Source organism: Helianthus annuus, chromosome 12 (assembly GCF_002127325.2).
Source record: "Helianthus annuus cultivar XRQ/B chromosome 12, HanXRQr2.0-SUNRISE, whole genome shotgun sequence".
Taxonomy (NCBI): Eukaryota; Viridiplantae; Streptophyta; class Magnoliopsida; order Asterales; family Asteraceae; genus Helianthus; species Helianthus annuus.
In genome coordinates this window covers 103187795-103203235 of record NC_035444.2, presented here as the reverse complement: position 1 = coordinate 103203235, position 15441 = coordinate 103187795, and the positions used below count along the sequence as shown (strand labels likewise).

Genomic DNA, 15441 nt, shown 5'->3' with positions numbered 1-15441 from the left:
GGATTAGGAAGTTTCAAATCGGTGATATGGTGTTAAGGAAAGCATTTCAGAATACCACCAATCCTGCTGATGGGAAATTGGCACCAAAATGGGAAGGCCCTTATTTGATTGAAGCTGAGGCAGGAAAGGGGGCATATCGATTGCTGACTATGGAAGGTGATTTGCTACCATGAGCCTGGAATGTTGTCCATTTGAAGAAATATTTCATGTGAGCAGGATCCTCATAGAACAGATGATCCTTACAATATGGGTATCCTTGAAGGATCCTTAAAGCACAGACGATCCTTACTTTGGTAATATCCTAATCTCAAACTATTTCATTTCCTTATTTTCTCATAAAAGGATAAGGATCATGTGTCCTTTATCCATCTCTCACGTGATTCTGAGTTTTGCAAGTTTAGGTATCCTTAGCAAGATGTTGATTATCCACAGAAGCAATCAGTTCCTTGGGTTTGACCCCAGTTATTTGGGCTTGACCCCAGTTCCGCCTGTAGCGCATGATGATCCTGGTATAGTTCATGGCAGTGGGACCAGTACTCGCTTTAGGGGCTGATAATTCCATTGTACTGGCTATACCTAGGATCCTACGTATAATGGTAGACGTACCATACATCCGTTCCTAAGGTTTCTAACGTTTTCACGTTAGCTAAGGTTTTGGCATTTTCATGTCACTAAGTTTGGATAGTCGCCAGTTAGGGCCATACTCCAGTTTACAAACGATCCTTGGGCTTGTCCCCAGTTGCTAACTTTTATCTTATATTGGCTTAGTCCCAAGTTATGCTCTATTTCAGGTCTTTGAAGTTAAACAACTAAGGATCCTTGATCCTTACTTCTCTCTAAGGTTTGCCTTATAGTTATCCTGGTTATGGAATTAAGGGTTAGGATCCTAACTTGGATCCTCAGGTATGATCCTTAACTATTTTAATTTTGTTCATTGTTTATTTGAATAACCCTTGTAATTTGACAACTGAACTTATGATCCTTAAAATATCCTACTTTTTGGGATTTTTCAACTATAGGATATTTGATCCTAGATCATATCCTAAGTATTTTCAATCTAACTTATTCAAGATTTCTTATTTAGACAAGTGTATATCAAAGCAATTGAAAATTAAAAAAGGCAAACAAGGATAACAACACAAGATAAGCCAAAAAAGATTAAAGTTATTTTATTAACAAACGTTAAACCACCAAAAGTTGTCAAGGTTTCCAACCCACGTTTCTACCAGCAAAACGTGGCCCGTCCACATGGGTTGGCAACGGGTGTCCATTGTTTATGCGGTCTTAGCATGTAGGTATTTAAGAGGCGGCAGGATCACAATGGCTTCATCCCCCAAACAGAGGATCCCTCCACCATTTGCAATCCTGCCTATTGTCTGAAGGACCCTGGATCCTTAAACCTAAAGCTATTGTTCAAAATACAAACCAACAATTGTTCAACAGAAACAACCATCAAACTAAAAAATTGGGCTCCGGCTATGTCTAGAAGTTTCCATCATCACCCAATCACGCAGCCTAAACCTTCGCTGCATCACCACCTCCGGCTTCACTTGCTTCACCACCTTGATCCTTGCCACTGCCTCCAGCCTCAATCGTCAGGATTTCTTCAGCCTCCTCTTCATCATCCAGCTCAGCTAGCCTTGCCTTCCAGCCTTCCAAATCCCAGGTGCTCCTATCAAAGTCAGGATCCTGAGCCTCCAAGGCCATTTGCAGTTTGGTCTTGTACATCGCTATGGCGGCAGAGACTTTGGCATCCTCGGTGATCTCGTGCTTCTCGTAGTCAGCATTGATCAACACCTTAGCCGTCTCGTTTTTGGCATTCTGGAGATCCTTCTGGGGGTCGGAAATTTTGAGATCCTTTAGCAGTGCAACCTGTTGGAGGTCAGCAATCTTCCTATCCTGATCCTCAACGTGGCCAACATAATCCTCAATCTCAGCGAATTTCTGCAAAGAGGATGAAGGACAGTTCAGAACCAGGTGATCCTTAAACAAGCAGGATATACAAGCAGGGACAGTGATCCTTACCTCATTGAAGTAGTCAAGGAATTGTTGGCGGATCAAGGGCAGACCTTGCAGATCCTCTGCTTCGGAGGCCTTTCTCTTCTTGCCTCCCCTTCCTTTGAGGGGTGCCTTGGGGATTGAAGCAGTTGGGCTGGCAGGAGTTTTCTTCTTGGAGGATCTGACATTAGCAAGATCACTGACGCTGAACTTTGAGGCGGACTTTGAGGATTTTCCAGCACCTGCACAATCAAAACAAGATAAGTATCTTTATCCTACTTATATTTAACTGTTTATTTGAATTTTTAAACAAGTTACTTACTTGACATCGTGACAGAACCTGAGGATACCTCTTGTGAATCCTGGGTGGTTGTCTTGAATGATCTGATTTCAGGATTGAGTCTTCTAAAGGCAGCAAGCCTCTCTTTGGCACCAGGAGACAGTCTAAGGTGTAAGACGGTAATAGCTGCATAACAAAGAACAAAAGGGTGTTAGTGATTCTCAAACAAAAGGAGACTGTTTGGTGATCCTTCTCAGGATCCTCTATCCTACCATGGGTGGCCCATTTTCTTGGCAGATCTTTTCCATTGGGGATGGTATCTCTTCTGACAAAAAAGAAACGCCGTTTCCAATTAGTGTCGTTCTTGGTAGCCTTGAAGATTGGGTGTTCTTCACCAGGCTTTCGTTTGAACAAGTACCGGTGGGAACCAAAGGTAGTGAGATCATACATCTCGCCCAACTCTGACATTCCTAGGTCTATCCCCTCCTGCTCAATGATCCTTTCAAGGGTATACAAAACCCTCCAGATCATTGGCATGGCTTGGATATACGAGATGCCAGTTAGGGAGAAGAAGGACTGGGTAAAGGTTGGGAAAGGATAGGTGTATCCTATGGTGAACGGAGTAACAGGGAAGGCAACCCATGATTCAGAGACATGATCGCTCAGGGCAGTTGGATCGAAGGGTTTAAATACGGTGTCTGCAGGAAAGCAATAGCGGATCCTATCGATCTGAGGATCGGTGAAACAGCAGCGTTCCTTTGCGGAATCTGTAATGATTCCTTGACTTTTGAAAGGGCTGTCTTTCTGGTGATCCTTAGCAGGAGAGTTCCGGAGCATCATTGTCAACGAGATGATGGGAAGAGAAATAAAACAGAGTAAGAGAAGGAAGAAGATGAAGGGAGAATACCTGTTTGATCTTCGGATGAGATTATAAAGGGAGTATCTCTGAAATTTAAATGGTAATGGATCCTATCTCTATCTCCTATTTATAATCATGATCGTGCAAGGTTGTCACTTCTATGACGTCAGAATTGCAACGGATAGTTCGATTACAACGGCTATATATCCGTTAGTTAGTTGCGGATAAGATCAGTAAAATATAACTCGCTCATTTTACAAATTACTCCTTATATTTCGGGGGCAATTGTTAGGGGAGGATTTTCTATTAGTGATCCTTACTTCTGTGACAGATAGTGATTCTCAGAAGTGATTCAGGATCAGGATCATGGATCACCCTAAGGATCCTTATACTAACGATTGTTCTCTTTGAATTTCGTATTGTTTTGCAGGAGTAACAAGTTGGACCTGGTCTTGGCAACGTTACTAAGGAATATTCCACGGCTATTTCGCACACGTTTGACTGGAAATGGACATTGTGGAGAACGTGGGAGCATGGCACAAATTTCGGATAGTTTGTTAGGCTAGTTAACTTCTATTTTTAAAGGGGTAACGAGCTAGCTTTTAGAACACTTAGCTAATTTCAGCTACACACACTCGTACAACTGCACTCTCAAGCATACAGCAAAACACTTAACAGTTTTCACACATTCTTGCACGTTACACCATAGTGATCCTTGTACCTAGCTCGTTACTATCCGAAGTTGTAAACATTTGTTGGTTAATTTGAACTTGGTGATTGGTAGTTTCCATCACCCGAGGTTTTTTATGCCGGAGATCATTCATTGATCAAGGGCTTTTTCCTCGTATAAATCTTTGTGTCAATTGTGCAAATTACATTTAAGTGATCCTTATCATTGGTCCTCATTTCAAGCATCATACCTCACAAAATCAGATTTGGTTGCATTATCCTTGTGTGATTTTTGACCAAAACAGGTTTTGGGCCTAGGGTTTAGGGGGAATGCTCCCTAATCCCTTACTATAAATAGTAAATGATAGTTAGGAGCATGGTTGTTGGTTACTTGTTTTAGAAACTTGTATTGGACAATTATTGTATGCAAGTTTAAGCATTCAATCAACAATCTTTCTTCTTCATCTCTTCTTTTCTTTTGAATCATAGCTTGTTTGTGTGATTCCGCCACCAAACAAGCTTGTGTGATATTGTTGTGATCTCGTTACGGAACTTACAGAAACACATATTTCCAAGTCAAATACATAATTCAACTTCTTCTGAATCTCTTTTATATTACTTTCATTGAAGCTTAATGGATTTGATGAGGTCGAATAATTTGTCTTTTTTTACTCTTTATCTCTTTACATCTCAGTCTTTAAACTTTGTCGGCCATCCTAGGGTAATATAGGTGTACAAATCGTTTTTTTTAAATGGTCTGGTTTTTAACCGAACCGGTTTTCTTCATCCAAAACAACAACCAGTTTTTTTATAACCGGTTTCGGTTACAAACCGTTTTTTCAAACCCAAAACAGTAACCGGTGTAACCGCTTAGGATCGGTTTTTAACAGGTTTTAGGCAAGAAAACCGAAAAAACTTGTTTTTAACCGTTTTTTAAAATTGGTTTCGGTTATTAACCGGTTTTTCAGATCAAGAATAGTAACCGGTCACAAACCGCCGGTTCGGTTTGGTTCTAAAACCGGTTAAAAAAACCGGTTTCAATTTTTTTTCCAGTTACAATTTTAAAATCGGTTTTTTTTGTACACCTCTACAATAACCGGACCGACGGAAATCACAGCTATTTCTACCATTACGTCTATGGTTTCTTTTTTTGTATAAAAAATTGGTATGCCCCACCGTAAAGCTTTACGCGGATATAACCCAGTAGCTTTATCTAAAATTCATATATGATAAAATTCAAACTCAATGAACAGTAGATTTATTATATTAAATTAATATTACAATAGATTTATTATTAAATTAATATCACAATTAGATTATTAAATTAATATTAGAATTAGATTATTAAATTAATATTAGAATTAGATTAGAATTATTTAAAATTCATATATGATTAAGAGATAAGCAAATGGTATTGGGTATATCTACCGGTCTCAAATTTATCAAACCGGTGTATTTTTGGTACCGGTTCCGCACAGGTATTCACCGGTTTTTACCCTCAACTACCGGTGTCGTACCAATACCGACCTGTACCGAACCGTGCCATACTAGGTATATTCGGTACCGGTACCCACTTTTGAGGATTTTGGTACCAGTATTTTCGGTACCGGTTGGTAACGAGCTCATCAAATCCAGTAGCAACGCAGCAATGCAAGTAGCAAATGGTATTGGGTATAGGTACCGGTCTCAAAATTACCAAATCGGTGTATTTTTTGTACCGGTTCCGCATAGGTATTCACCGGTTTTTACCCTCAAATACCGGTGCCGTACCAATACCGACCTGTACTGAAACGTGCCATACTAGGTATATTCGGTACCCGTACCCACTTTTGGGGATTTCGGTACCAGTGTTTTCGGTACCGGTTGGTAACGAGCTCATCAAATCCTGTAGCAACGCAGCAATGCAAGTAGCAAATGGTATTGGGTATAGTTACCGGTCTCAAATTTACCAAATCGGTGTATTTTTGGTACCGTTTTTACACAGGTATTCACCGGTTTTTACCCTCAAATACCGGTGTCGTACCAATACCGACATGTACCGAACCGTGCCATACTAGGTATATTCGGTACCGGTACCCACTTTTGGGGATTTCGGTACCAGTATTTTCGGTACTGGTTAGTAACGAGCTCATCAAATCCTGTAGCAACGCAGCAATGCAAGTAATTGCACCGTTTAGATTACTTTTCATACACACCGTAAGTAAACTGTATTTCGTTTGAATGGGGTTTTATATACACAACAACTTAATTTGCTTTCTTTTTTGTCTTTTTCTGTAACGAATGAATTGTAGCATGTAAAATTAACTTGGATATTTAGAATATTGATGAGCAAATCGTATCAAATTCTGTAAACGAACCGGTATCGTATCAGTACCAAATTTACTATACCAAATCATTTTCGGTACCAATTTGGTACCCACCTTTTGGCGTTTTTAGAATCGTTACTTTCGGTTCGACACCGGTCTAGCACCATACCTGTATTTATTGATTTTTACCTTCAAATACCATACCGTATTGTACCGAGCATTTTCGATGCCGGTACCTAATTTCGATGATTTTCTTAATCGGTACTTTCACTGTCGTTACCGGTACCGAGCTCATCCATATTTTAACGTGTTAGCACCGTAATAACTGAACTAAAAACAACCGAATTTTCAACGTGTAGGGCGTGTGAGTCCTATTATTATATATTAGGTTATTTAAAATCGTTTTTTATGACGAAGTCACTATCCTTACCATGTCATTTTATTTATGTTTTGATATTCGGTATCTGTTTGTCGTTGCTGACACTCCTTTTGTAGTCATTGGGTCCCGCCGCAACGCGCGGGCGGAAAATAACTAGTTATATAAAAAAATCCAACGATATGTAATTATACAAGTATTGTGTATTTAACAAAATTCACAATGCTAAAAATTAATTAAAGTAAAATATTCTGTTTTAAATTTAAATAATCATTACCAAAATAAAAATTAGGTCACTAAATTTTGTGGGCTAGCAAGGAGTGGGCTGGAACACTGCTGCTGGGCAGAGACGCTGTTGGGCCGCACCAAAATGTTAGAAGTCTAATTAATAGGCCACCTTGGATGTGGCAATTAGGCAACTGGTTAACACTAGACTGTGTTATGGCTCACTTGACCACCCCAAGCGAGCGAAGTCCATTGGTCCACATCTGGCGCTGACTGGATGCTGACTGTACATTTAATAAAGTGGCACGCTCAAGGTGAGCAACCTGTTTTGGTCCAGGTGAGCAGCTCAAGCGAGCGAGATTTTTTTTTTTTTAAAATCAAAAACAACATTATATTAATTAAAAATAACATTTTATAAATACAAAAGAACATTAAACTTTAAAAAAAAACATTACACATTAAAAAAAAACTTAATGTTTTTTGCCTCGTCTTCTAGTTTAAATATGTAATAACTATCGACAATATAAAATGCCAAAAGATCTGAACTGGAACAAAAACGACGACGTATGAGTTGATTAACCAAACACCTATTTATTCACGCCAAAAACGCTACTTATAACAGTCTTCTCTTCTCTCTCACAAGCAATAACTCACGCTTGTGGCTTTTAGAGAGAGAAACAGTCACAGCTATGGCGTCTTCTTATACTCTCTTCTTCTTCTTCTTCTTCATGTTCTTTTGTGATTTTGCAATATCATCACACATCGCTTCTGCTACCGAGGAGGACGAATATGTGCTCACTTTAGATCACTCTAATTTCTCCCAAGTTGTCTCTAAACACAAATTCATTGTCGTTGAGTTCTATGCTCCTTGGTACAAATCTACTTCTTTCTATATTATTCTTCATTTTTTGTTTCTGTCACATTTGTTTCATCTGCTAATTGTGGAAACTCATTTTAGTTGAAATTTAAGGCATTGCATGTATTTAGATCGGTGGTTTGATTGCTTCTAGATTTGTTCTGTTTGTACTTGATACCTATCACAATTCACAACAAATAAAGGAGAAATTAGTTAATTTATAATTTAAAGATGTACACACAATTGAGTATTTCAGACACTATAGTTGAGTTTCTTTTGCATTTTTTATTTTTTTATAAATTTTATGTGTTTATTATAATTATAATAATTCACTTTGCTTGCTCAACGTTTATTTATAAGATAGAATCCACTGCTAACAAAATCTGTAAATTGTATCCTGTGGCAGGTGTGGTCACTGTAAGAATCTTGCACCAGAGGTACTTATCCTGTTTCTTAGATGATCAACTTAGGAAGATAGGATGTCTTTTAGCATATGAAAGAGTAACGATTTTTACTTGCAGTATGAAAAGGCTGCGTCTGTGTTGTCAAGCCATGATCCTCCAGTTGCTTTAGCAAAGGTTGATGCCAATGCTGAAGAAAACAAAGGACTTGCGGAACAATTTGGGGTAAAAAGTTTCCCCACAATCAAGATCTTGAAAAACGGAGGAGAAGTTGTTCAAGACTACAAAGGCCCTCGTGAAGCCGATGGTATAGTCCAATACTTAAACAAACAAGTTGGTCCTGCATCCTTTGAGATCAAAACCCCTGAAGATGCAGCCAACCTTATAAATGACAAGAAGGTCGTTGTGGTAAGCTTTTTTAAACCGAACAACCCCACTACCTTTGAGCTTATTACCAATGACTTAAATGTTTGATGTGCCATTTCAGGTAGGAATTTTCCCCGCATTATCCGGGGAAGAGTTTGACAACTTCAACATTTTAGCTGACAAGCTACGTTCGGATTACGACTTTCGCCACACTACAAAAGCTGAACTCCTACCCCGCGGGAAATCATCGGTGACCACCCCAACTGTTCGGTTACTGAAGCCGTTTGATGAACTGTTTATCGATTTCCAGGTACCGCCAGGCGTATCAAGAATTTGAGAGTCTCCTTATTATGTTTACTTGTCATCAACCGGTTAAGTAACATAACACTTCCGTTGTTGGTTTTCAGAAATTTGATGTTGATGCTTTGGAGAAGTTCGTTGAAGATTCCAGCATTCCTCTTGTAACACTCTTCGACCAGAGCCCAACCAACCAACCATTCCTAGTCAAATACTTTGAAAGTCCCAATGCAAAGGTATATGTCCTATCTATGTACTTATTTTAGTTTTTTTTGTCATGCTGGGATACACGATGTTTGAAACGTTTTACGAGATTTTATATGTTTCCGGTGCGTAGGCTATGCTGCTTCTGGATTTCGGTCATGGTCAAATTGATGCTTAGAAGTCAAAATACACTGATGTTGCTGGGGTATACAAAGGAAAGGGGTTAAGCTTTCTGTTAGGTGATCTTAAAGATAGTCAAGCTGCCTTGGAGGTAAAGTTATTCTTCATCGTTTTCTTTCTTCTTTGACCGACTTATCATCCTGAATTTCATGTCACCCTCGATGTGCAGTTTTTCGGTATTAAAGAGGATCAAACACCTGTTGTCATTGTACAAAAAACTAATGGTCTCAAGTTTATCAACTTAAATGTCGAGGTTGATCAAATCGCTCCTTGGTTGAAGGACTACATGGTATGATTTTAACTTTTTAAGTACATCCAAGTATTGTTACTTTGAAGTTTAAATAATATTTATACGAATGAACTGATTGGCGCAGGATGGAAAAGTAAAGCCGTTTATAAAGTCTGAACCAATTCCAGAAACGAACGATGAGCCTGTGAAGGTGGTGGTTGCTAACAGCCTTGGAGACATGGTTTTGGACTCCAAAAAAAACAGTAGGATTTTGTCAATTTTTTTATGTAATAACTTTTTTTTAATTTAATTTCCTAGGCTTATAGTTTAACTTCTTGACAGTTTTACTAGAGTTCTACGCGCCGTGGTGTGGCCACTGCAAAAAACTGGCTCCAACCTTGGACGAAGTGGCCGTCTCCTTTGAAAACGACGCTAGTGTCATGGTCGCAAAATTCGTGAGTTCTCAAAACAGACCTTCTTTAGATTTATTTGTTACTTTGTTAATAAAGCGAACGAAGGTGGATTTAGGAAGTTGTAAATTCCATTTTGCAGGATGCATCAAACAATGACATTCCAAGTGACACGTTTGAAGTTCAAGGTTACCCGACTTTGTACTTCAGATCGTCGAGTGGTAAAGTGGTGCCATATGAAGGGAATAGGACGAAGGAGGATATTATCGACTTCATTCAAAAGCACCGCGAGGGGGACGAGACCACAACTGAACCGGGCAAAGACGAGCTATGAAGGGTTGGTTGTCCTGTCCTGAGTAGTTTCATGTACCCTTTTAAGTTAAATTTGGATTTTGTAGTTGTATCAGTTGTACCAACAACCACCCCCACCACCATCATAAGTGTAGAGGTTCTAGAATCCACCACAACCGCGGGGGAGTTTCGTAGTGCATGTTATGAATAAATGTTTGGCTAGAATGAATGAAGATAAATAAATTCATAGAACTGCTATGGCATTGCTGAAAGCCGGATTTACTACGGTTTGGTCATGTAAAGTGGCACGGCCGAGCACTATCAAACCAATCAACTTGGCCGTGTGACATGCTACACCATTTCTGTGATCTGGCAATTATGATGATCGTTTGTGCTAGAGTAATTAACATGCTCGTGTGACATATCTGTCCAAATTAAATCTAAAACTCAATTTTCCAAACAACTTTCTAGAATTTATATTGTGGTTCCGAAGAAACACCAAGCTAATTCAAAGGTTAACTTGTGGGTTTAATCTCGTCAAAATAAGGTTAATCTCTTTTCTACCTCGATTGTTTGCTACGAAATCCTGCAAAACAAGACAACATTGTGAAGCTCGTTACAAGGAGGAGAATACGGAAGTTCTCCTTGTAACCACCTTCCGACGTGAGAATAAGAACATGATTTGAGGATAATAAGTGTGTGTAATAAGTGAGAGACCAAGAGAGCGATGCATAAACCTGGAGATGAAGTTCTCTATTTATAACCGAAGTGGCCTTGGGCCCGACGTCGACAACAAGGAACCAAAGCGTTAAATAGCATCGTTTAGTGGGTGATATCCTGTTTACCTCCTTGAACACGACCGTTAGTGTTAGCAGGCGAAAAGGGAGTTGGCGCACACTGAATGGATCCATGTGGCCTGGTAGTTGTCCTTGTTGTCGCATCTGTCATCAGCAGCTAAATGGAGATCATGGAGCAGTTGTCGGCGCACGGTGATTGGTTTGTCCCCTACATGATTGTTCACCGTGAGGTGTTGTTGGACACAACCTGTCGTGCGCCTATTGGCCATCTGCTTTTACATTCCTACCAGCTGCACTTATTTTGAGTCATCTTGTTGGTGTCACGAAGCTTACGCTTCTTAAGCTTGCGCCATTTCTTTGCAAAATGGACTAAGTGTTAAAGTTCATCTGATTTGGGTATGGTTCTCTACGCGTGGCCTGAGCTTGCATCGCGTAGCCGGCACAGGATTTGCCGATTTGGGACCACGAATATGATTAAAAGTAGCATTTTAATCATAACTGAATATTTTTAGGATTTTAAGATTAATCAGGCGGTTACCGACGTTCGTTTCACATTTTGTTCGTTACGCGATAAGCGTTTATCTTATTATTGCTAACATAATTTTTAATTTTGTTTGAATTTACCAACACATCAAATACTATATATTAACACCAAATTCAATAATATAGTCTTTATTTATTCATAACACTTCACTATATATTAACACCAAATTCAACATAATTTTTAATTTTGTTTGAATTTACCAACACATCAAATACTATATATTAACACCATTTTGGTCTCCGAGGTTTGATCACTTTTGCCACTTTACTCCAAACTTAAACCTTTTGCATCTAGGTCCCTGTGGTTTCAATTTTGTTGCCATTTTGGTCCAAAAGTAAAGTTAGCTCAGATTTTTCCAAAAAATCTTGATTTTTGTCCTTTTTCTCAGGGGTAAAATGGTCATTGTAACTTTTATTATAACACATTATTAATTAAAATTATAAAATAAAATAATCCTTGACTTCAGAGATTATCATCTTCCCCAAACCCAAACCCAAACCCAAACCCAATCCCTAATCCATCATCTCTTCCAAATCCAAACCCTTCTACAATCACCTGCTCTGTTCCAGCAAAGCAACTGGTCTATAAGTCTTTGAAGCAGTCTTTCCATAAGTCAAACATTAGATCTTTAGCCGCAAGATACAGCCCCTCTTCGTTCTCAGCCGCTAGATGCCACCTCTTTCATCCCCTACCCCAAATCATTAGATCTACAAACATCGAAACCACCGTATGGTAGATCTCGTGAAAACCCACACATAATAAAATACAAGGTATCTCAGAATATCAATGAATTGCATGCTTCAAAAACATGAAGAAACAACAAATAAACTTCAATTGAACTCAAGAACCCTAATAAAAGTAAAAGCAAGAAAATAATTGGGGAAAAGTGAGATAAACAACTCTGATATAAACAATTAAGAACCACTAGTGTAAAACAACATCAATCGATCATATACAATTGGATTAGACGTATTACGCTATGCAGATACACAAGAAATTAGATAATGGAATCGATCAGAACATGAAGACTGTAAACAGATACTGAATTTCATAATGAAGGAGCTATGAGAATACCTAACAATGGTGGAATGAGTGTTATTGCAGGTGAGACGATAACTGTGAAATAATTATGATTGTTTGATTTGTAACAGAAATTATGAGAGAATGAATGATGTGAGGGTGGCTTTTTTATTGGGAGAGAAGAAGGCGAGAATTTATTTTCTGTATCCATTGTGATTATGTTGATCCTAGTTGTTCTGCTAGTCAAATGGATTATTTAATTTAATTATTTCAATTAATAATGTGTTATAATAAAACTTATAATGACGATTTTGCATTTTAGGAAAAGGATAAAAATATGGATTTTTTTTTAGAAATCTGGGCTAACTTTACTTTTAAACCAAAATGACAATAAAATTGAAACCACATGGACCTAATTGAAAAAAGTTTGAGTTTTAGATTAAAGTGGCAAAAATGACCAAAACTCAGGGACCAAAATAACAGTTTACTCTAACGAATATCATCACTTAAAAAAGATAAACAATTTTGCTCTATTAATAGTATAATATAGGGTATTCAATTAGACCACCCGTAGTGGGGCGTGTTTTTAAAAATAAAAATAAAAAAAAGCCCAAAACGCCGTCACCCCCACTACACCGGGCGTTTTGGGCGTTATAATTCACAAATTTGCATGTTTGGCGTTTTCATTAAAACGCTTATTGTCTGACATGCCCACCCAACTTTTCACTTTTGCCCAATCACCTTTTGCCTAATCAATTTTTCAACCTGACATCTTTGACTTTTTTTTTTCATTAAAAATAATATGGGCATTATAATTTTTTACCACTACACCACTTTATGCTATAATACCCCATGCTAACTGTGATGACACGTGTCGAATAATACCCTATGATAGGGGCATTATAATTTTTCACCACTACACATGGTCTTAAAAGAACAAATCACTTTTCCTCTATTTTAGGTACTATATATTATTCGAACAAAAAACAATACTTTGGATTCATTACTAAAAATACTCCCCAGAACTTAAAAATATAATCAAAATACTAAAAACAAAAGGCTAGTGCCAAAATGTGAAATCAAACAAAAACAATTATGCTAACTACTAAAATAGTAATGGTCATCAAGTCATGCAACCGGTGGAATGACTATGGGTCTCAGTCCCAGCGGCAGCAACCGCCTTCGTCTCCCTTTTCTTCCCCCACTCATGTAGCCGGAGATGCAGCTCCGCGGCGGCGATCAGAAAATACACCGCCTGTATCGGCGTCAATATCTCTATCACCGCCTTCAACATCTCCAGTCTCAGCTCATCCGCCCTGTGTAACAACTCCTCCATTCCAACCTCCTTCGAATCTAACGTCGATTCCACTTTATTCTCCTCATCCTCCACACCACCATTTTCATTCCTTATCATCTCTGACACCACATTCGATAGCTCCACCATCGACCTGTCGATCAACAGCAAACCGGTTAACCAAACTGGTTCTTAAAACCCGACCCGAACTCGGTTTGAAACTGATATCGTACAAACCGGTTCGGTTTGGTTTACAACATGTTGGTTTGGGACTCGTTCCTATTCTCCATGCCCGAACTGGTATTTGGCCAAACCGGTTCAAGAAAAACCGGTCCATTTTTTTAATAAAATGTCATTTCTGAAAAATTTATTAATAGAACACTTCTTTTTATTCTAAAATAGTTAGAAAACTATAAAAAAATAATAAAATTCGGTTTTTTAGAAAAAAATCAAAGTTGTCCTTTATATTAATACCACTTATCAGGCGGTGTCCTTTTTAACGAAGTTTGACAAGTTTTGCCCTTTACAAGTAATTTTGTTGCACGTTTGTCCTTTATACTTAACTCAGTTAGATTTTTTTTGTTAAATTTTGTCACCGAAGGATATTTTAGTCTTTTTACCCATTTATTTAATATTATTTAAAAAAATATAACAAAATATTTTAGCACTTAGACTCTTGAAATAAATAGGTAAAAAGACTAAAATACCCTTTGGTGACAAGATTTAAAAAGAGAATCTAACTGGGTTAAGCCTAAATGACAAAATATGCAACAAAATTCCTTGTAAGGGCAAAACTTGTCAAACTTCGTTAAAAAGACATCGCCTGATAAGTGGTATTAAGATAAAGGGTAAAACTTGTCAAAATTTGTTAAAAAAGATACTCTCTCATAAGTGGTATTAAGATAATGGAATAAACATGTAATTTTTCTTTTTGTTTTAATTTGGTTTGGGTTCCGAAATGTTGATATTTACCTGTCTGCCACCGACTCCTGTTGCTTGGCCAGTTTTTCACTCAACACTCGTTCTTCATCGATTGTTTTCCTCTGCAACTGGTCTATTCGTTTGATCTGATTTGGCGTTAACTCTCCTAGATCTTCAGTGGTCAATCCACGAATAAGATCTCCGATTTTGGATTCGAACTGGATTCCTGATTTGGAGTAGAGTAAATGTATCGCTAACGTCGGTCGCCATCCGCCGATCCATAAAAACGCGTCCTCCAGCTTGCTCCGCCACGTTGGAGTAAACATGGAGATGGCGTCTCGTGTCTCCCAATTGGATTTGAATTGGTAGTACTGCTCGTAGTGTCGTACGATTCTGTGGATTAACGGAACCAGAATAGCGTCGTCGTGTTGTTGATTGTTGTTGTGGTTTTCAGCGGCAGATACGAGCTCTTCTAGGTAGGAGTTTTGCTCGCAGAGCCAGCGCTCGAAGAAGTTGTGGAATGTGTCACCCGGAGGATTATCAGAAGGCATTGCTTGCGCCATGAAAGCTCTACTGTTTGGCAAAGTTGACATGCTGAGTATATATAGAGAGAGAGAGAGTAAATGTACAAGTTGTAGAGAGGACAAATTGTTGAATTTTGTAGAGATTGGAAGTAGTTGGAGAGTATTAATTGTAGTTGTAATTGTATCTGTGGGCTTGCAACTTGCACATATCCATGGACGAAAGAATGCTGTTGGCAATCTTACACTTTTTGTCCCATTAGTTGTTACTTTATATTATTTTTTAGGTTTTGGTTTTGGTTGATGTTAGGTTATAATTTATTAATGAATAGTTCATTTATAAATATCGATCCATTATTTAGATAAACATAATAGAAATAAGAGTTAATTGTCCGGA

General features: G+C 38.3%; 1 protein-coding gene, 1 long non-coding RNA gene and 1 pseudogene across 3 annotated transcripts; 1 reads left to right on the top strand and 2 right to left on the bottom strand.

Moving 5' to 3' along the window:
* Positions 1–7355: 7355 nt before the first annotated feature.
* Positions 7356–10219, top strand: LOC110895780 (annotated as a pseudogene). The gene is made up of 10 exons (XR_004875082.1): positions 7356–7584; positions 7976–8006; positions 8091–8378; positions 8458–8646; positions 8744–8869; positions 8971–9108; positions 9187–9306; positions 9392–9509; positions 9589–9701; positions 9799–10219. The product of XR_004875082.1 is annotated as a protein disulfide-isomerase-like (transcript).
* A 1236-nt stretch (positions 10220–11455) lies between these two features.
* LOC110895779 lies at positions 11456–12540 on the bottom strand. Its single transcript, XR_002567381.2, has 2 exons — positions 12363–12540; positions 11456–11995 (listed from the first exon to the last, which is right to left on the bottom strand). It is a non-coding gene; the product is annotated as an uncharacterized LOC110895779 (long non-coding RNA).
* Positions 12541–13277: 737 nt separating this feature from the next.
* On the bottom strand, positions 13278–15178 carry LOC110895778 (protein DOG1-like 3). The gene is made up of 2 exons (XM_022143134.2): positions 14575–15178; positions 13278–13756 (listed from the first exon to the last, which is right to left on the bottom strand). The coding sequence occupies exons 1-2, from the start codon at positions 15114–15116 to the stop codon at positions 13432–13434; spliced, it is 867 nt and encodes a 288-aa protein (XP_021998826.1). The 5' UTR covers positions 15117–15178; the 3' UTR covers positions 13278–13431.
* Positions 15179–15441: the final 263 nt, after the last annotated feature.

Excerpts from the sequence above, each read along its gene's own strand:
- LOC110895778 (XM_022143134.2), bottom strand. The coding sequence starts at position 15,116 with ATGTCAACTTTGCCAAACAGTAGAGCTTTCATGGCGCAAGCAATGCCT. Across the intron at positions 13,757-14,574 it reads CAGGAGTCGGTGGCAGACAG|GTCGATGGTGGAGCTATCGA; the intron begins GTAAATATCAAC and ends GTTGATCGACAG.